At 39.7% G+C, this 22,167-nt stretch overlaps 1 protein-coding gene across 2 annotated transcripts in view; it reads right to left on the bottom strand.

Moving 5' to 3' along the window:
- Positions 1-963: 963 nt before the first annotated feature.
- Positions 964-22,167, bottom strand: part of Golm2 (golgi membrane protein 2) — a 70,915-nt gene continuing 49,711 nt past the window's right edge. The window contains exons 9-10 of one of the 2 annotated variants that reach the window (XM_036184079.1): positions 9,604-9,771; positions 964-1,837 (exon numbers count right to left, since the gene is read on the bottom strand). In XM_036184079.1, coding sequence (XP_036039972.1) covers positions 1,767-1,837; positions 9,604-9,771 — 239 coding nt within the window. In that variant the 3' untranslated portion in view covers positions 964-1,766. The remainder of the gene's footprint in view (positions 1,838-9,603; positions 9,772-22,167) is intronic. The other variant, XM_036184080.1, reaches the window with a different exon arrangement.

Here is a 22,167-nt window from a genome sequence, read left to right as displayed (position 1 = left end):
TGCATCACTTCCCTTTGACTTCATTTTAATGTAATCATACTTTTTTACTTTAGGCCTCACTTTACTGACAACAAAAGTATGAACTGTTTGGTGTGTGTATGACTGTGTTTGTGTGCACAAGCAGTTACATGTGTGCAGGTGTGGGTGAATATATATGAAGACCAGAGGTCAACCTGTGTGTGTGGGGTGTTCCTCACAAGCTGTCCCTTACTGTGTCCTGGAACTTGCTAATTAGGCCAGGATGGCTGGCCAGCGAGCTCCATGGACCCATCTGTCTCTGCCTCAACACTGGATAATCTGATATAGTAGAAAAACAAATTTTAATAAATTACTCCACCTTTTTCTGGCCATTAAATAACTTTGGACTGAATTATAAGAACTTAGGTTTTATACAATAACAATCATCTCTTCTATAGATTAGTAGTTTGAACAAAGCCTTAGTATGGGGGCTTTTCATGTGTGTTTACTTTGTTGATTATTTTTCAGTGCTGGAAGTCAGTCCCAGGCCTCACACTACCGCTGAGCCATGTCACTCCCAATATTTCATGTGTATGTGCAATTAAAGAAGCCCTTCTAAAAAAGGGGGTTTACAGCCTTACATCCCCCCCTTATGATCAATACCTTTCATTTTTAGGGAACACTAAAAAAATTTAAAAGTGCTTGAAACCAGAAAAGAAGGATTAGCTAGCTTATACATCCTAATGAAATAATGGCAAAAGACACAATACCCTGAAAATAATTCAGTAAGTCTAGCAAATGAGCTTGGTGGGTTCTTAACTAACATTAATTACAAATATTCATTTTTATTACAAAGTTTTCGGCTATTTCAATAAAACAGCTGTAGACTTCACGGTACTTCTATTTATCCATTCATTAATAAAAACCTATTAAAATCCCTTACTTAGTAGTTCTGGAAAAGTCTAATCAAATACAATCATTAAAACTACCAGAAAAGCTTTGCTGTATTGATCGCAGACTCATTTCAAGGTGGATTTAGTCACTTTCAGGATCTGTCATGTAAACGGTGAATGCATTGAATGCATTCACCAGATTCAACTCTGAAAATATAAAGAATTTTAGCCAGTGCTGACTACAGTTAAACAGTACTGGTATTACTTGAAAAAATAAAAATTCATTGTCAACCATGCATTCCGCAACTTCAAGAACTAAGTAAGGAATAACTTATAAATATTGTTACGATGACTTGGACTTTCCTCAAGTAAAATAAAAGGAGCAGGAAGGTCATTCTGTACACACATTGCCCACTGCTTGGCATCCAGGTCCCCACTTTTGTGTGTAACTGTTCTAGCGTGACTCTTTAAAGAGTGTGAAATGAGGGGCAGAGGAGGACACCTATGGGGGGGGGAGGTAACAAAAATGTGTTAGTGTCTAGAGTTTTCAGCTGAATAACTAACTTCCAACTGCCATTACACTATGTGCAGCATATAACCTGTACAAACATCTGTTCCCGTTTGTCTTTTTGTGAAAAAAAAAATTAGGTTCAATAAAATGTGAAATTTACATTAGTTTGCTTTAAATGCAAAGATTAACTGTTTTTGGCTCAGCTGTGTTGTAACCAAAAAAGTACCTGCTTTGATAATACAATATGAAAAAATTCACATATGTACACTGGTACATTCCTTCATTAAAATTTCCTTAAATCTATCTCAATGTATCTTTACAACTGATCTTTACAACAGAAGTGAAAATTGACAAGTAGAGATGATTCACTGCACAGCATTTTGGGTTTTGGGCATCCCTTAGACTTAAAGGACATCATTGAAGCGCTGTTTGCCATAGTCTGCAGGATCCATCTGGAGCTCCCGTTCTTCATCATCTGCAAACAAAATAACACATATCAAGAACAGGGTCCAGAGTTGTCACAGCCAGCCAGCTTCAAACTGCCTCCAGTTTTCAGCCTTACAGCAGTCTTTTCTCATTTCTTATCTGCTATCTTCACTGTTTCTTAGCTGCACGGCTGACGAGTGAAGAGTCTAACACTGCTTTGCAAGACTTAATTTTAACAAACTTTCTGAGTCGGGCATGGCGGCTCACACCTGTAATCCCAGCACTAGGGAAGGATCAGGAGTTCAAGACCTGGACTACATTGAGAGTTTGAGGTTAACCTGGGCTACATGAGACCCTATCTCAAAGAAACAAACCACAGCAACCATCTTCAACCTAAAAAGAAAACAAGAACCATCTCTGACAGGTATGTACAGACAAATGTACAATAGACAGAGCTAACAAAACGCTAGGAATCCCCAGGACTGAAGAGCTAGTGCTGTGCATATGTTACTTAAAAACCAGCATCGTAGCTGGTCATGGGCTTTGATGTGCCTGTGAGGTCAGAGTTTCAGGTCATTGCTAGCTCCAGGGCCAGTTCCAGGACAGCCTGAGGCTACGGGAGACACTCTCAAAAACCCACCACCATCACCTCAAATTACAAAGATAATCTACAGTGGTCATGACAAAAATCAGAAAATAAGAGAATATAAGTTCTCCTCAGTCCCAACAGAGCACTTTAGTGAAGTTCTCTGCAACTAGCTTTCTTTCTCTTGACTTTCAAAATGCAGCACACTAACCAAAACTTAACTCTTCCTAAAAACAAATACAATTGTTAGCCCCTCAAAGCCTTTTCGAACAGCTGTATGAAATGACTAATGAATGCCTTGCAGTAACGACTCCTCTGGCTACAGTCTCCTTATATGTCAGCTGCCATTTTGTACTGTCAGTTTATCTCAATAACAACCCCTTTTTAAAAAATAAAATATTGTATATATAACTGCTCAAAATAAGTAAAATCATGTTATAATAAGAATGAGAGGCAGAGGTTAAGAGCACTGGCTGCTCTTCCAGAGGTCCTGAGTTCAATTCCCAGCACCCACATGGTGGCTCACAACCATCTGTAATGAGATCTGATGCCCTCTTCTGGCATGCAAGTACAAATGCAGGCAGAACACTGTATACATAATAAATGATTTATTGAATATCATACTGAAAATGAAGAGCATGCTTTTGTAAGTACTATTGTGGAGTGGTATTTGCTCCGCCCATGACCTTGGGCTATAGGGCTGGGAGGAGGAGGTGCTGCTTGCTGTTGTACAGGACCTCTTAAAAGGAAAGGGGGGTGGGGGTCACAAGGTTCCTTCTCCCTGTTTCCTGCTTCCTGGTGTGATCAAACTGCCAGGTAGATTTGCTCTGGGTCAGATCCGCGGATGACTTCAGGTGTCTACTCAGTTCTGTGTTCATGAACATATTTCCTCAATTTATATCCTAATAAATTCTCTAACAGTCCTTAAGCAGACTCCTGTGGAATTCTCGCTTTACTATTAGAAAGCTGAAAAATCATACACTGGACCATTATAAATTAGGGATCATCCTTGAATCTTAATTATATTGAATCAAAATATTTTTATTAATTCTTTTTGAGAATTTAATATATAAATTTTGATCATATTGACTCCCACTGCCCACACCTCAACTCTTCCCAGATCCAACAGTTTGTTTTTGAGACAATTTCTCTATGTAGCTCAGGCTGGCCTTGAACTCATAATCTTCCTGTTTCAACCTTCCATGTGCTATCTTGATCTTTCAAAAATGACAAACAAGCCAACTTTCTTTTGTACCATATTCTTAAAACTGATCACTTTTTTGTTTTTTAGGAGGGAGTACTATGGACTGAAAAGTGCTCGACCACTGAAGTACATCCTTAGCCTGTTTATATTTGTTGGCTCATTCGTTTTTCATCTGTTCTGTGGTGGTACAGATGGACCCAAGGCTCTGACCATGCTGCTCACTGTGCCATATCCCTAGATTGCTTTTACTCTTTGAGATAGCATCTCACTAAAAGTTGCACAGGCTGGTCTTGAACTTGCAATCCCCTGTCCTCAGTCTACAGAAGAGCTGGGATTAGAGGCCTGTGCCACCAAGCCTTGCTTGATGATCACACATCTCTAAAGTAAAATGCACCAGGATCTATCACAACTTTTGTAAAGGCTGAAGTTATACTATATTCACATTTGTGTGTTATAATCATGAAAGTCACTTTCTTATAAAAAACAAAATTGAAAACCACACTTAGAAAAAAATATACCAAAACTATCTTTGGTTTTAAAAGGGGAAAGAATCACGGACACTTTTCTAGAATGCCCTCTGGAGAACCTGTGTTATGAGACCTCAATCTATGCCTTTGAACACATCTTCCAAGACATTAGTAATTAAATGAAGACAATCACTATGGAGCAATGGAACATTTTGAGGAAGTCAACACAAAAGTTACTGCAGAAAAAATGTTGTTACTTTTCTGAATTTTTATACGAATAAATACAAAGAGAAAATGAGATAAAAGCAAAGGTTCTAGAAACAGAAAACACTGAAATTTGTTACTGGATCAAAACACAGCCTAGTTCCTATTCTTTGGACCTGCACTGTACCTTCTCAGTACAACAAGAACTGTCCTACTTCAGAATAAAATGACGTAACTGCAGTTTCTGTTTGCAAAGTCCTCTATAAATATGAAGTTAGGTAAACTAAATCTATGCTCTTTACTTGTACATGTGTGTGCGTTGTAGCTAAGGACTAATCCAGGAGCTGGACAAGCACTCTACCACTGAGCTAGATAGCTCCAGTCCCACTTGAGTACAATTTTGGTATGATGCTTATCCACTGATTTCAGGAATTCCATAGGACTTTTGGAATACTTTAGTGAGCACCATTTACACTGACTACACTCTGTGTTCAGTGTAGTTATTCAAGTTTCTATCAACCACTTCTTTATAGTTAGCTACACACCTATACATTACCTGACAGAATATAACTGACACACCAATAATAATCACAGAGAATGAGAGTTTAGTTTTTAGAGAAAGCAGCAGAACCTACCAGTAGCTAACCATGAGGAAAAAAACAAGGAAATATAACCAGAGAGATACCCATCATTTGTGCTGTCAGTGATGTAAGGAAGGACTAGCAACTAAAGAGCTCCTCGGATGCTGAGGCCACAGTCACAAGCTCACCCTCAGGGCGCAGGACAACTATCTTTCAAAGGAAGCAATCCAGAGAGAAAATTCTAGATTTTCCTTTATTTAAAAAATTATTGAGCAAACACTTAGACAGTGCTTTATAGAATGAAGTACTCTTTCTTTTCTCTCTCTCTCTCGCTTTCATTTTTATTATATATACAGTGTTCTGCCTACATTCATGCTTGCAGGCCAGAAGAGGGCACCAGATCTCATTACAGATGGTTGTGAGCCACCATGTGGTTGCTGGGAATTGAACTCAGGACCTCTGGAAGAGCAGTGCTCTTAAACCGCTGAGCCACCTCTCCAGCCCCGAAGTACTCTGTTTTAAGTGCTGATTGATATCATATAGTCTATACAACTTCTGCTAGATAAGTACATGTATTTCTGCTTTATAGTTGTGGGAATTATGAGAGAGAATTAGAATCCAGGCTTTTCATCACTGGGATGCAGGCTCTGAAATACTCGGCTAAGCTTCTGTAAGCAAACAATGCTTACTGTTTATTATTATTTACAAATAAATTGGGAACTCCTTTGAGATTAAAGAGTAAAGGAAATTTACAAATTTTTATCTTCTTGTTAAAAAGATTTTTCCCCCAGAGCTGAGGACCGAATCCAGGGCCTTGCACTTGCTAGGCAAGCGCTCTACCACTGAGCTAAATCCCTAACCCCAAGATTTTATTTTTGACCTGGAAAGATGGTTCAGCAGTTAAGAGCACTTGCTGCTCTTCCAGAGGACCTGAGTTCAGTTCTCAGCACCCACAGCAGGTGGCTAGTTCTAGGGGATCTGATGACACAGACACACACTTAAAACTAACAAATCTTTAAAAATTTTATGTATGTGAGTGTTTTGTCTGTGCTCAACCTAGACAGGCTGGAGGCCAGAAGAGGATGTTGGATCTCCTGGAACTGGAGTTACAAATGGTTGTGAATTGCCATGTAGATGTTGGGCATTGAACTCAGGTCCTCTGAAGAACAGCTGAGCCGTCTCTCCAGCCAAGTTTCTACCTTCTTATAAGAATAAAGAATGAAATCCCACCAGGCGACAGTGGCGCACGCCTCTAATCCCAGCACTTGGGAGGCAGAGGCAGGAGGATCTGTGTGAGTTTGAGGCCAGCCTGGTCTATAGAGCGAGTTCCAGGATAGCTGGAGCTACACAGAAAAACCCTGTCTTGAAAAGCAAAGCAAAGCAAAACAAACAAATAAAAAGAATAAACTAAAAGATTTGTTATCTATCAGAGGCATAGTGTTTCCAGAGTTACTCTTTTCAAATTTTTACACTAATGCAAATAAATTATTTCCTTTAGGATACTCTTAAGAATTTGAAATAAAAGTAAGTCATTATTATCAACACAGGAAAAGGAGGCCTTATTTAATTCTATAAGCAAACACTGGAGGTAACAGTAATAGTGCCGACTCCAGTATCAGTATGCACAAACAGAGTAAGGCTGGAATGCTTTAGCTTCCTATTGGCCAAAGCTACCATTTCCCAATCCTGACTTGTCTGAGATCCAAGTCAGAGTGTATTTAACAGAATCTTAGGCTTCAGCTGGAGTCTCTAACCTTTTATACTCGTATCTCAAGAAACTGCTTCCACAATCAACAGAGCAGACTATGCCTACAGAACCTTAACAATGCTTCTGAGGGCCCTCCTTCCTCCCGTTTCTTTCTCTCAATGTCTTGGGGCTGGAGAGATGGCTCAGCAGTAAGTGCACTAGCTGCTCTTCTAGGGGACCCAGGTTCAATTCCCTGCACCTACATGGTGGCTTACAACCACCTGTAATTCCAGTTCCAGGGGATACAACACCCACTTCTGTTCTCTTCTGGCACAGACAAACACACACATAAAATAGCAAAAATTTTAAAGTGAAAGAAAAGATGTGGCTCTGTAGCTCAGAATAGCCTAGAGCTCTCTCTGTTCTCCTGTCTAGGCTTCCTGAGTGCTGGGATTATGAGTGTGGGCCACCATGCTCAGCCACACTTCAGGGTTCGTTTGTTTTTATTTTTGGTCATAAGATTCCAACAGTGGCAAAAATAATTCTCTTTCCTGAGTTTGGGAGTAGAGTGCCTCAGGCATTTTGAAATCGGAATTGTACGAGGGCCATATTTTAGTTCTGATGACAAAACTGCACAGGATTCTATGTGACTTAACTCTAAGTCCACCGTGTCCTCTAGCCCCCACTACTCACTCAATTTTAAGACCTGCTTGGGCCAGAAAAGCATTATAATTATATCGACACAGTGACAAAATGATTTCAACGCTGCAAATTCTGACCTTGCAATAACACCTGGAATCTAACTTGTTAAGTTGTGGCTAAGTCTCCCCCACTCCCCCGCTCTTGGGACAGTTAATAATGAACCTAATCTTACAAATATTTCTGAAATTATTTTAGGTCTTTAAAATACTTCTGTTAAAGTCAGTTTACCCAATTTATTTCCCTTTACTGGGGCTGCTGTTCCTGCTTATTTCTTGATCTGTGATGAGTCTCTACTATTACTAGTGGATACCAAAATAAGATAAACGTTAAGTAGCAACTCTCAATCAAGTAAGATTTACTTGAAAATACTGAAGTAAAAAATTTAGAACTGGAGATGTGGCTTAGTTGGTAGAGTGCTCACCCACTACCTGTGAGGCCCTGGGTTTCTTCTCCAGCACCACAAAAACTGGATGTGTTGGCATATGCTTGTAATTCAGCACTTGGGAGATGGAGGCAGGAGGATCAAGAGTTCAAGGTTGTTCTCAACTATATACCAAGGGTTAGCCTGGGTTACAAGAGATCCTAAGGGGGGGGGACACCTCCCTACTTCACTGAAAATATCTTAGGCCTCTTACATCCCTTAGAACCAATGAATTTATTATTATTTTTGTGTGTGTGTGAAAGGAAAAGCATAGCAGTAATAAGAATGGATGTGAGGAGGATACAAGAAAGGGAGAGAGAAGTCACTGAAGATAATCACTCACTGTGCATAAAACCGATACAAATATTAAATGAAATTCTGTGATTAAAAAAATCATCAGGCTTAAGACAGGCAAAAATGTAAGGATTATTAATAATACTTACAATTAACCATCTATTAAAAACCTCAAAATTATCTAGTTAAATGAAAGAGATCCTTAAGGGGAAAAAAACCCCTCAAAGTGCAAACAAGCAAGCAGTGACCAGTGTTAAAGAGCATTCATCCAGTTGGTTCCAAGAACAGAGCCAACGGAAAAGCCTAACATTAGCAATTAATAGCATTGTTTGGGCCCTGACTACAAACATTATGGAAGAGCTGGTACAAAAAAGAACACAAATAAAAAGAAAGGAAAAATAAACGAAAATTCCTGTTCCTCAAGAGTTTACAATCTAATTGGTGATATGATACACGCATGAAAAAAGGCATAAAGTGTTACAGATAAAGGCAAACAAATGTAATCCAATAAAATCACAAAAGCAATGAGAAAAGGGAAAATTTATGAGAAAAGGATGAGATGATGTCCTTATAGAACTTCCAGTACCTATTAATCTCCTTTTTATTTTTTTTAAAAATACCTATATTTATCCCCAAACTAGAGTGGACCACAAAATAATGCCTAGGAAGTCAGATCACTAGTTTTCCCTTTTATACTAACTACATAGTATTCTAGGGCAATTATATTATTTTCTTGTATTTTTGGTTGTGAGCCTAGCCTTTAACAGCTGAGCTATCTCTCCAGTCCTATTTTCTAAGTTTAAAAAAATAATGCTTGTCTTGAACCTAAGTAAAATTTTTATAGCTATAAAAAGTAAGAAATCAAAACTGGTTACCCCAGAAAACTCATGCATTGTATTATAAAAATCTTATCTTTTATACCCTAAGATCATAGGTAACTTTAATAGAAAAGACTTTAAAACTCCATAAATATTACTGAACACAAGCAGGCAGAAAAGAATCCCAAAGCCTCATGACAGCACAGCAATGTGGTCTGAGGCATGCACACAGGTAAGATTCTGAACTTTCACCACATTAAAAGCTCAGAAGCAATAGTTAACAAGAAAAAATGTGTTGAATCTGTGTATTAAACATGAAGCTAAATCTTACAAAGCCTGCATTAAATATAAACGTTACAGCCCTCAGAACACTTCACCTTGTCATGTCCCATCAGCGGCAGAGTAAATTTCTGTTCCTTAAGGAGACCATTTCCTTTGTGGCTTTGCTTTAACAAAAAGGCTGTCTGGGCAATATTTGTATATACTTACAATCATAAGTATTCTCCAATGAGATTAAAAAAAAAAGATACTTTGTGGAAGTATTTGCCTTAGCCTAGAGTCATTTCAAACAATTTAATCATAAAAATTTTGAGGACTCAGTATTTCAAATTGTCACTACATCAATAATATATAAGACAATCTAAAAATGAAAATAAAGACCCTTCCAATTACTCATAGCTAAACTTTTAATGTCATAAAATAGTTCTCAAAACTGAAAAATTGCACAGACTCTCTTGAGTTAAGATTAAGCTACTGCTATGATTGTAAGTGGGGGAAATTCTACACAAATTCAACCAAAAACCTAAAAGGTGAGTTTCACGGTCACAGCATGGAAGCCAGGCCACGCTCACCTTGGACGTCTTCCTCTCCACCATCACCATCTTCTTCCTCATTGTAAGCCAGCTCAGCCTGCTTGTCTGCCTCATACTCACCTACGTTACCATCATCCCCATTATAATCCGCCAGTTTAGAGCCATGCTGCGGATCAACAGGGGATTCATTTTCATCAAAGAATCGGCCTGTGAAGTAGGTAGAGGATTAATTCAAGAGTAAAGAGCAGAAAAGAAGGGACCTATACTGAAGACAGATGAGAAAGTAGGTAAGAGAAACCCAGCAACTTTCAGGTACTGGTCACAAAAGAACACATTTTATGAAGATTATACAAAGGTAATTAAGAATGAAGACTCAAAATACCTTAAAAAATAAGTTTATTGATCATACTTCAAGAGAATAGTGGGCTGAGCTGCAACTCTATCCCTGCTGGCACCCCCAAATAAAATTTTTTTCAATGATTTCCCTTCTGTGTTTAGTGTTTCCTGTTAAGATTTAATGTTTTCTGCAGGTAGTTATGGCGCACATCTTTAATCTTAGCACTTGAAAGGCAGAGGCAGGAGGATCTCCCTGAGTTCAAGGCCAGCCTGGTCTACAGAGCAAATTCCAAGACAGCCAGGACTACAAAAAGATTAATGGTTTTCTTTTTGTTGTTGTTGAGAGAAAGTCTGTGTAGCTCAGGTTGGTGATTTGAAAGTTTTCTTAAAGAAAAGGGTGCCGTGTTTAGAATATCCTTTCTAATGACCTGCAACCTTTTTCTCTTCCTCCCACTTCTTTTCTTTTTTTTTTTTTGAGACAGGGTTTCTCTGTGTAGCCCTGGTTGTCCCTGTCCTGTAGACCAGGCTGGCCTAAAAAACTCAAGAGTTCTGCCTGCCTCTGCCTCCTGAGTGCTGGGATTAAAGGCGTGTGATTTCATTACTGTAAGTACTGGTTGAAAGTGACATTGTAGGGAGAGAATAAATATAACACACACTTGAAATTTGTAGTTATTTACTGCTATATATCATTCACGAATAATTTGAGGACTATTTTAAAGGAACCAATGAGTTCTATGCAAGCTAAGTTCTCTTCAAATTGTAAAACAAACACCATCTGAAGGCTACCTCAGATTCCTCTAGTAATACTGACTTTCCATAGCCACGAGCATCTAAGGAAGCAGGGCAGACAGTACACATCAGATCCTTACTAGTTTGTCTTGAAAAAAAAAAAAAAACAAACAAACAAAAAACTCTAGGTTATCCCTTCCTGTCCTAGGTCAGGTTTTTTTAAATGTCAATGGAGCTTAAAGAAGTGGGTCTATGTCAAATCATTATATACGTTCATAACAATGAAAATTCAAGAAGGGTAATAAACCTAATACCTCACATAAAAAGTTGTTTAATTACTGGACATTAAAAACACAAATGGGGCCGGTGAGATGGCTCAGCAGGTAATGGGCCTTCTTCTGCCCTCTCTCTCCCTGATACACAAACACACGCATTCCAAAATGTAAACGTAGACACTCCAGGTACAGTAAAATCTAATCCACCAACAGACGAGGGCCGGGAGTAAAGTTCAGTGTTAGATCACTTGTCTAGAATATAAAAGGCTATGTGATTAATTCCTAGGCCTACAACAAATAAAGCAATAAAAACTCCACAAAACTACTTTAGCATTAAATTTACCAGGATGAAAATTAGTATGAAAGGGCAGGAGATAACTTCTCTGGTAAGGGAGTTCCTACAGAAGTCTGATGACCTCAGTTCAATCCCGGAACCCAAAGCAAATATGAAAGGAGAAGGACTCCCACAAGTTATCTTCTGACCTCCGTACTCTCACCATGGTGCACACATGTGTGTACACACACACACACACACACACACACACACACTTGAAAATAAGAAAAATTTTATAATCCCCAAATAGGAATTACTAAGGGCATAAAGGAACCTGCAGCCAAGCCTGAGGACCCGAATTTCATCCTTAAAGGTGCCCATGCCTTTAATCCCAGCACTCTGGAGGCAGAGGCAGGTGGATCTCTGTGAGTTCAAGGCCAGCCTGGTCTACTGAGTGAGTTCCAGGACAGCCAGGGCTACATAGTGAAACCCTATCTCAAAGAAAAAACAAAAAACAAAAAAACCCAACAACAACCACCAAAAAGGCACACTGTGAAAGGAAAGAGGGCCAAGTTGTCCTTTGGCTGACATGTACACACTGTAGTAGGTGTATGAACACACATACAAAATAAATGTAATAAATATTGGCAATCATGTCCAATTAAAAAAAAATGACGAAGATCCACAATTTGTTAGCTGGATATAGTCACGAGTCATAAAGTTTTCTATCTCTGCAAAAAACTTTTAAACAAAACATTGTGAACATATAGTTATAGCCCAATAAAAGATCAAATCACCAAATTTAATAGAAGTCTGACCATTCCTATAAACTGTAATCTCCTAATAAACAAGAAGGTTTAAACCCTCACCTTCAATTGCAAATATTCTTCCACCTATTTGGAATGTAGTTCAAGAAAGAAAAACTGATAGGAAGTCACAACATGCCCACATGGTTGGGCTTGCCTGGTGGACCACCTAGTTATTTCCGGGTCAAAACATCTCGCGTGACTAGGACTCAGTGGCTTTGCATGGTTGTGTAAAGCGCGCAAGCACGCGGCCATGTAATCTACGCACATGCATGGAGTAGCCACATGCGTCCCTGTATGCATACGTGGCCCACTCTTTAAAAAGCCGGCGCCATTCTGCACAGGTCTCTTCTCTTCCTCTCTTGTCCTCTTAATCACGTGTGTGCTTCACACAGGCCTGTCACGTCTGTCTCTTCCTATCCTATATTAATAAACAGCTCTTCTGTGGTCTTGTCGTGTTCGGGACGTTTTCTCGCAGGGTAAGAGTGCCAAATAACTAACAAAAATAAATAATTAAAATCAAGTCTGGGTATGGCAGTGCACACCTTTAATCCCAGCACTTGGGAGGCAGAGGCAGTTGGATCTTTGAGTTTAAGGCCAGCCTTAACTCAACAGATAAGAGTTCCAGGACAGCTAGGGTCACACAGTATACCCTGTCTCCAAAAACAAAACAACAAAACAATTAAAATCATAGAGAAAAATGTTCTAATACTTCTAGATGAAGAACAAAGTCAGAATAAAGTAGTAAAATATTCTCTCGTTTTCATTTATTTTTAAAAGCGTGTTTGTGAGTGTGCATGTGCACGTGTGTGCAGTGCCTGTGAAGGTCAGATGGTGGATCCTTTGGAGCTGATGCTGGAAACCTAACTCAGGCCCTCTGCAAAAGGACTAGGTTCTCTCAACTTCAGAGCCCTACTTCCAGCAACCAACCCCTCAGCTTTTCTTCTAGAGATAAGAGTCTCTCACTGAACCTGGGACTCTTCATTTCAGTTAAGCTGGCCCACCAGTGAGCCCCTCTACCCTAGTGATTAAAAAATGAAAACTGGCCGGGCGGTGGTGGCGCACGCCTTTAATCCCAGCACTCGGGAGGCAGAGCCAGGTGGATCTCTGTGAGTTCGAGGCCAGCCTGGGCTACAGAGCAAGATCCAGGACACCAACACTACACAGAGAAACCCTGTCTCACAAAAACCAAAATAAAAAAAGAAAACTGAAACAAAAAAATAACACACACACACACACACACACACACACACACACACACACACACACACGGTTTATTCATTTACTTATTTTGAGACAGGGTCTTACTGTGTAGTAAGGCCTAGATCTCATTATGTCAATCAGACGGGCCTGGAATTCACAGCGATCCACCTGTCTGTGCCGCTGGAGTTCCAGGATTAAAGGTGTGTATTGCCTTATAATTTTAAAATTAGAGAATACAAAATGTTTAGGGCTAGTCAGGTGACAGTAGCACACGCCTTTAATCCCAGCACTCAGGAGGCAGAGAGGCAGGCGGATCTCAGTGAGTTTGGGGCCAGCCTGGTCTACAGAGTGAGTTCCAGGACAGCTAAGGCTGTTATACAGAGAAATCCTGTTTTGGGCTAATAATCTTACACCAAAAAATATAAAATGAAAATATTAGTTGTACATAAGTATGATTATGTATTGAATAAATAATTTCATTGCTTATCTAAAGAAATACAAAATTCAAATACTGATAGGACAATTTTATCAGCATTTAACAAATGCTTGCTAGGCTGGGAGAACAAAAAGTAATAAACTCTCACCTACTGAAGTTATCATTTCAGCAGAGAAGGGAGAAAAGTCAACAGCCATTACAGAACCATGTGACATGCTGTATATACTAATGCAAGTATGCTCTTGAAGTAGTAGGAGACGAGAAACTGACTTGGACAAGATAGTACAGACATAAACTAGAACTGTACCAAATATGTGACAGTACAACAGAGTTTCAAAATACAAGTAAGCTTGCTAAAAGCAGAACGAAGGTATATTAAAGAATATTTTGCCGGGCGGTGGTGGTACACGCCTTTAATCCCAGCACTTGGGAGGCAGAGCCAGGCGGATCTCTGTGAGTTCGAGGCCAGCCTGGTCTACCAAGTGAGTTCCAGGAAAGGTGAAAAGATACACAGAGAAACCCTGTCTCGAAAAACAAAAAACCAAAACAACAACAACAAAAAAGAATATTTCTACTTCCAAGTAACAGTCTTGGGTTTAAAGCTGCAGGTAGGTAGCAGAGCACTTGCCTAGCAGGTGCATGACCTGGATTCTGTCCTTCGCAGCTGAGCAGACAACATGTTCCCAAAGCAGCATTCTCAAGCTTTAAGGTACATGTAAAAAGAGGTCTAAGTCAGGACCGGCAATCTTCATAGCAATCTGACCAGTGGTTGCTCTTTGTCATTCACTGACTCTCTGAGAAGTGGTGCTGTCTTAGACCATCTCTGGTGGTTCTTTGTACACAGAAAGTATAGTTCTAATAATCCTATTACTGAAAATTGTTGAAAGTGATATAAAAACTTAACAAGACTATTTGGTTATGAGGGCACATGCCTTTAATCCCAGTACCCAGGAGGTAGAGGCAGGCATATCTCTGTGTTGGAGGCTAGCCTGGTCTACATAGCAAGAACCAGGCAGATAGTTACATGGAGAGACCCTGTCTCAAAAAACAAAAAGCAAAACAAACAAATAAAAAAAGAGAGAGAGAAATTAACAAAGACGGAAACAAATGAGAAAATTCTAAGGCTGTCAGGGTCACTTGTCATTTTCACTTGACTGGATTCACAGTGTGTTCTACACTGATGGAAACAGACCTCTGGATGTGTCTAGGACATTTCTAGAAAAGGTTTAACTGAAGAGAAAGGCCCACCCTGAATGTGGATAGAACCATCCCATGGGCTAGGGTCTCCGAATGAAAAAGAGAAAGCTGCCAGCACCAGCATTTGTCCTTTGCCACCTTTTCTGACTGTGATCAGACCCCTGCCACATGCCTTCCCCACCACAATGGACTGTCTCCTCGTACTAGGAGCCAAAATAAACATTTCCCCCCTTAAGTTCTTCTTACAAGATGTTGTGATCATACCAATGGAAGTAACTAATATAAAATCCAAAAGGAAGAAAATTACAAGGTAAAACTATACTTTAAAATAAACTTTAAACTCAATGATGGTCACCCTCTGGAAAACAAAGCTGAATGAAAATAAGAATACTGATGACGTTATCTGAGTTTATAAATGGAAATGGTGGTAAAACTCATAGATCTACAGATATCAAGACATCATTTAAAAAAAAATTAGACTCTTTAAATAAAGGGAAACTTAATCACAAAGGCCAGTTTTACGCTTAAAGAAAAACATTAGATTTAACATTTTAAACACTATCAGAAATGTTGGTGCAAGAAATCTGAGTTAAGAATGATGAAAATAATTCTTCACAAATCCTTCTAAAAAAGAATTGACTGAATGCATGAGCAAATAGTAGCATAAAGCTACAAACTGAGAGGACACCTCATGTTAATTTCAGGTCTCCATATGCATGCACATACATGTGCCAGTGCCCCCATGTGCCCACATGCAAAAACAAAACACAGTGGGAAAAAAAACCTCCTAGTTTGAAATAACAAGGAAAAAAGTAAATATACAGTATCACCTGAACTTAAAGAGCAACAATTTCAGAGAGAATCATAAGACTACCAAAAGCCAAGGAAGTATGGAGTCTTGGATATAAAGATTAAAGATAATGATTAATATTGATATAGTAGAGAAAACAGGTTTTGTTGAGTAAAATAGTAGTAACAGTCTCAATTCAACATAAATTAAGTTTTCTGAAAACTGTTCATTAGAACTTAATCAACTGGGGCTCAGGATATAGAGGCCTAGCCTCTATAAGGTCTTGGATTCAAGTCACACACCTCAAAGAAAAAGAATATACTAACTGTAAATAAACATTTTTTGAGGGGGAAAATCCCAACATTTTTAAACTTAAAGGATCAAATCCATTACAAAACAGTAGTTCTCAAACTCAGAGACTCCAGATAAACACACTAATTAGACTTGACAGACAGTGAAGTGGCTCAGAGAGTAAAGGAGTTTGTTACATGAGAGGGCAACCTGAATTCAGTCCCTAGAACACAGGAAAAGGTGGAAAGAGAGAGCCAACTCCATAAAGTTCTCCTCTGGACTCCAGCATATCATGCTCTACAAATATATGTCTTCATACATATATAATAAGACTTTAAAGGAACTGACAAATGTAAAATTCTGGAAATGTGAAAGCTTCATCCTCACTGGCAAGCTTTCATGTTGCTGGAAGGTGCGATGCAGGCTACTGGAGGAGAAAAGTCACCATGAATCTCATCCAGCTACCAAAATGAATGGTCTGGCAAGACAGGCCCACTGGAGCAACAGTGTCATCAACATCATGGGAGTAACCACTGTCTGACTGAATGAATGTAACGCCTGCTCCACAAGAAGAAACCATACCTGGCATTATTATTGGGGCCAAGAACCTGTGTCTACACAGGTCATAGGCCCTACAGGAAAACCTACAACTATTATTCTCCTAGACATAGTAATAAACCAACTCCCAGTGCCTTATCATGATATCCACAGATGAATGCATCTCTCAGTCCTCATTAGTAAAGTTCCGATTTGTAGTAGATTGTGATGAACAAAGATATGCAAATTGGTCAAGGTGCAGAGAATCAGACTGCAGAATGCCCAATCCTAAACGGGACATCTGTATCAGAACACTTCCTCCCAAAGCTCAGGGGTCATTGTAGACAATGGGGAAGAAAGAGTGTGTAAGCCAGAGGTGACCCACGACAACAAGGAAACAGCAACTTCTGGACTAAACGGCAATTGTTGACAGCACGAACAAGTCCCAACAGGGAGAGGGCAAGTAGGCATCAAGTCCCACCTCTAGTCAAGGAACTCCTGGTAATTGATAACTGCTGGGTAAGGGAGAAGTCAATTTTCTTCAAGAGTGTAGTCCCATGGAAAGTCAACCACAACCCAGCAGAAGGCCATATATACAAGGTGATATGAAAGACAAAATTGGGTGGGAAGGGAACAAGATGGATCCAAAGAGTATGGGTGTGGGGGTGGATATGATCAAAACACATTGTATGAAATTCTCAAAAACACTGAAATTCATTATTATTATCTTAAATAAAACAGGGTCTCACTGTGCTGCCATGGCTGGCCTAGAACTCACTTTGAAAACTAGGATGGCCTCAAAAGTCACAGAAATCTGCCTGTCCCTGCCCCTCAAGTGCTGGGATTAAAGGTGTGTGCCAACACCCCTGCCCACTCCCACCCAAGGTTTAAGTAAGATAATTTAATAGGTGAATAATAGATCACAAGGACTATTCCCCCATCCTGGTTGTTCTTTCAACTTGATACAGCTACAGCTATCTAGGAAAAGAGAACTTCAACTGAGAAAATGCCTCTACTGGATTGCCTGAAAACACTTTTTTTAAATTAATGACTGACAGTTCAGTCCTTGGAACCCACATGGCACAAGGAGAGAACTGACTTTGCCAAGTTGTCCTTGGACCCCCATATGCACACACTAGATAAGTAAATGTAGAAAGTTTCTAAATGTTATGTATGGTGGCTCACGCCTGTAATTTTAACATCCAGGCGGCTTGAGGACTGACTGTGTTTCAGGCCTATCAGAGCTACACAAGACTGTCTCACAACAACAGGGAGCTGAGATGGCTGAATGGTTAAGAGCACTTGACATTCTTGCAGAGGACCCCTATCTCAAAAAACAAAAAACAGAGAAAGAAACTACAGACAGTATAGCTAAGTTACAGCATCCAATACATAGAGAAATCTAATAGCTACAGTATCCCCAATATATAAGAAACTCTTAATGAAATTTACGAATAAAAAGAAAAAATTCCTACAACTTAACAACAACCACCAAATTCAATTTTAAAACTGGGCAAAGGGCTTGAATGGACATTTCTCCAAAGAGGATAAACAAATGGAATACAAGGAGTTCAGTCTTGAGGGACACAAATCTAAACCAAAAGAACTGAAGCCTGGGATGCCAGTGCAAGACCTGGGTGGCACCCCCAGCCTGCAAAGAAATGAGAGATGGAGACAACCCATCGCATCCAGTGGGTGGGACTCCCAGTCTGCAAACGAATGAGGGAGGGAGACAACCCATCGCATCCAGTGGGTGGCAGCACAGACAAAGAGGGGCAGGGAAGGAGATAGATAGGGTTGGGGAAACTGCAACCTTTTTTTTTTTTTTTTTTTTTTGACAGGGTCTCAATGTAGTTTCAGCTGGCTTTCAACTCACTATAGAAGCTGAGATTACGTCTGGTTTTATGTGCTGCTGACAAAGAATCAAGGACAGAACAGGGCTTCCTGCATGCTAGGCAAGCATTCTATTCTACCAACTGAGCCATACCCCTGCCCTGGAACTCTTCCTTATTACTGGGCAGAATGCATTAATAAAATGGTGCAGCTGTTATGGAAAACAGCTAAACATAGTGTTGTTATGTGACTCAGCAACTCTACATCTAGGTACATACCCCCAGAGCTGAAAACAGGTGTCTAGCAAGAAACCCGTGCTTTAACCTTCATGGCAGCACGCATAATAGTCAAACAGAAATAAATCAAGTGCCCATCAATAGATGAATACTGAATGCATCCATAAACCGATGGTTATCTAACTTATAAAGGAATAAACAGTGATACATGCTATACCACACTGAGACTCCAAATATGCTAAGATGCCAGGCACTAAAGGGCACCTTCTCATTTGGTAGGACTTTGAACGTCAGATCCTTCTGCCTCTCCGTCTTAGATGCTGGACTCACAGGAGTGTAGTACCATACTTGGTTTAAGGCCACATATTTTACGATTCTATTTATTGAAATGTCTACAATAGGCAGTTGATTTCCTGTTGCCTGAAGATGCAGCACTCCCAGCTCCAGCACCAACTCTGCCTCATACCACCATGCTCCCCACCATGATGGACTGCACCTCTGAACTGTAAGCAAGCCACACAATTAAATGTTCCCTTTATAAGAAAAAAAAAAGGGAGAGTTTTGGGGATTTAGCTCAGCAGTAGAGTGCCTGCCTAGCAAGCATAAGGCCCTGGGTTCAGTCCTCAGCTCTGGTCAAAAAAAAAAAAAAAAAAAAAAAAGAAATATCTACAAGAGCAGATTAGTATTTGCTAGGGACTCTTAGGAGAGAATAGAGAATGACAACTTAGTAGGCTCAGGATTCTTCTAGAGGATGAGAGTTCAGTTCTCAGCACCTACATGGCGGTTTACAACTGTCTGTAACTCCAGTTCCAGAGCACCCAGAGTCCTCTTCTGGCCTCTGTGGGCACTGCACATACATCTGCACATACTTTACTCCCAAAATACACATAAATTAAAAAAAAATCAGTCAATTAATCTATTAATTAAAGGAAATACATACATAAATAAAGCCTTCTACCAGGAAAGGCACCAGAGTAGGATAAACATTAAAAAGTCATTTATTAAAGGGTAATATCTGAATTATTCTAACAGATACACATAAGTATATAGAAACAATTTATAAAACTTTCAGGGTAAGTGGTTTTAAAAAAGTCAACATACAGAGTATATAGCAGGAAATCATTAAAGTAAAAGCTCTCACTAAAACAATGAGGCATCCAGGCTGCTCAGCAGGCTAAGGGGATCATGGGAGCAGTGAAGAACTACTGCTCAGGTCGGCCTAGGCATTAGTGAGATCCTGTCTCAAAAATAGTAAAATAATATTAAAAAACAGGCCATCAGAATTTAGGGCTGGAGATTGAACCAAGGATCTTGTACAAGCTGGAGAAGTGTGCTACTACTGAGCTACACCTTCAACTCCACCAAATACCCTGAAGGAATCGTTATAGTTTAAATACCCTCTAAGAGATAAAAATCAGTGTAGACAGGTCACAGGTAACATTAACTAGCTGCCCCATGACTGTCAAACTGTTCTAAGGAAGAATGAGATGACCTAATAGCTACAAAGCTGAGCAAAGTACTTGACTCAGTAATTTCATTCTTTGAAGAAATACTCAAAAGTAGGAGGAATAAATAATCTGGGAAAAAACAAAGTCATAATCATGACAACTAAAATAAGAAAATATGAAATAATTATTTAATAAGAGTAAAAGGCACAATGGAATATAGATATTAAAAATGTGTATGTGGGCAAGGCAGATGACTCAGTGGGTAAATGTATGCTCAAGACCCCAGGATCCCTGTAAAAGCCAATGGTAACCAAGCAATGGTAGTCCTATGGGTAGATGGGAGACAGGCAGAGACAGGTAAGTTCCCAGAAGTTCAAGAACTAGCTAGCCTGATGTGTAAAGTGGAAAAACAACAAATCAGCATCTATCCCAAACAAGGTGTAGGTAAGAGCCAGAGTGAGAGCAAACCTGAAGTTGTTCTCTGGCCACTTAAGCACTGTGGCACATGAGCCCACATTCATACACACATACAAAGAATATATATGTCTGTCTGTCTGTCTGTCTGTCTGTCTGTCTCTCTCTGTCTCTCTCTGTGTGTGTGTGTGTGTGTGTGTGTGTATGTGTGTGCAGCTTAATGACAAATATAAAATTGTTGGTTAAGGGGTTGGACAGATACCTCAGCAGTTAAAATGGCTTCTCTTCTAGAGGCCTTGGGTTGAATTCCCAGCACCCAGGTAGTGGCTCACAATGCCTGTAACACTTGTTCCACAAGTCTGATACCCTCTTATGCCTCCACAGGCACCAAATACAGAAGGGTACACAGACATACATGCAGGCAAAACACCTATACACATAAAAATAAATAAAGAAAATGATCAAAAGGTATGTAAGAGAGTGGGTGTAGTGGTACACACCTGTACCACTCAGGATGTTGAGATGGGAGAGAACTACAAGTTCTAGGTCATTCTGAGCTATACAGCAAGACCCTGCTCCCATTATCCCACAAAGGGCATGTAACAAATAATGTCTAGTGAATTAAAAACAGTGTTTTCGGGTCTGGAGAGACATTGAGTGGTTTAGAGCACTCTTGCTACTCTTGCAAAGGACCCAGGTTCTGCTCCCAGAACCAAAACAGTGGCTTATAATTGCCTGTAACTCCAGTTCTAAAAGGTGAACACTATCTTCGGAGCACTGCGTGTACATGGTGCATATACATGCATGTAGGCAAAACATATACATTTTTCTTAAACAATTGAGTACAATTATTTCAGTCCTTCATATACATTAATGATACATAGAAAATAACCGATGGGTCAGTAGGGGTCCTTCTAAGATAAGTTATAGAGAGTAATTTCCCAGCATTATTTACAGACATTCCCTAAGCACAGATTGATCTACGTATACATAAATACAAATCAATACTAGCAAAAAATTCTATAGAATCAATGTTAAATGAATCTAGGTGACAAATTAAGATACTTTATTTTGTTGTTGTTGTTGTTATTATTATTATTTAGTTTTTGAGACAGGGTTTCTCTGTATAACAGTCCTGGCTGTCCTGGAACTAGCTATACACCAGGTTGGCCTTGAACTCACAGAGATCTGCCTGCTTCTGCCTCCTAAGCACTGGGATTAAAGGCGTGCACCACCATGCCTGGCCCTATTTTGTTATTATTATAAACTTCTTTTTGTTAACATTTATTGTGTCTGTGCATGTGTGCACATATGTGTATGAGTACATGTGTGATGTAGTACATATATGTCGAGGTCAGAGGACAGTCTGCAAAAGTGTTATCTCTTTTATACACTGTGTGGGTCCTGGGGATCAAACTCGGATCATCATGCTTGTGAGCAAGCATTCTTACTCTCTGAGCCATCTTACCAGTCCTGTTTTTTTTTTCTTTTTCCTTCTTTTTTTTTTTTTTTTCCTTGAGAGAATTGCATGTATCCGAAACTCAAGGATAACCTTGAACTCATACCGCTTCTACCTCCGAAAGGCTGAGATGAAGGTGTGCTCTATCAATCCTGGTTTGTGTGTTGGGCTGGGATTCAAATCTAGGGCTTCATGCACGATGGGCAAGCACTCTATCAACTTAGATGTATCCTCAGATCCCTGCTGTCCTTTTTTAGATAAGGTTTACTATGCAGTCCAGGCTGGCCTTGAACTCACTAACCTTGGTTGGCTTCAAATTTGTGATCCTCCTGTCTCAGC

This window comes from Onychomys torridus, chromosome 4 (genome assembly GCF_903995425.1).
Source record: "Onychomys torridus chromosome 4, mOncTor1.1, whole genome shotgun sequence".
Classification (NCBI taxonomy): domain Eukaryota; kingdom Metazoa; phylum Chordata; class Mammalia; order Rodentia; family Cricetidae; genus Onychomys; species Onychomys torridus.
This window is presented reverse-complemented; position numbering and strand designations above follow the sequence as displayed.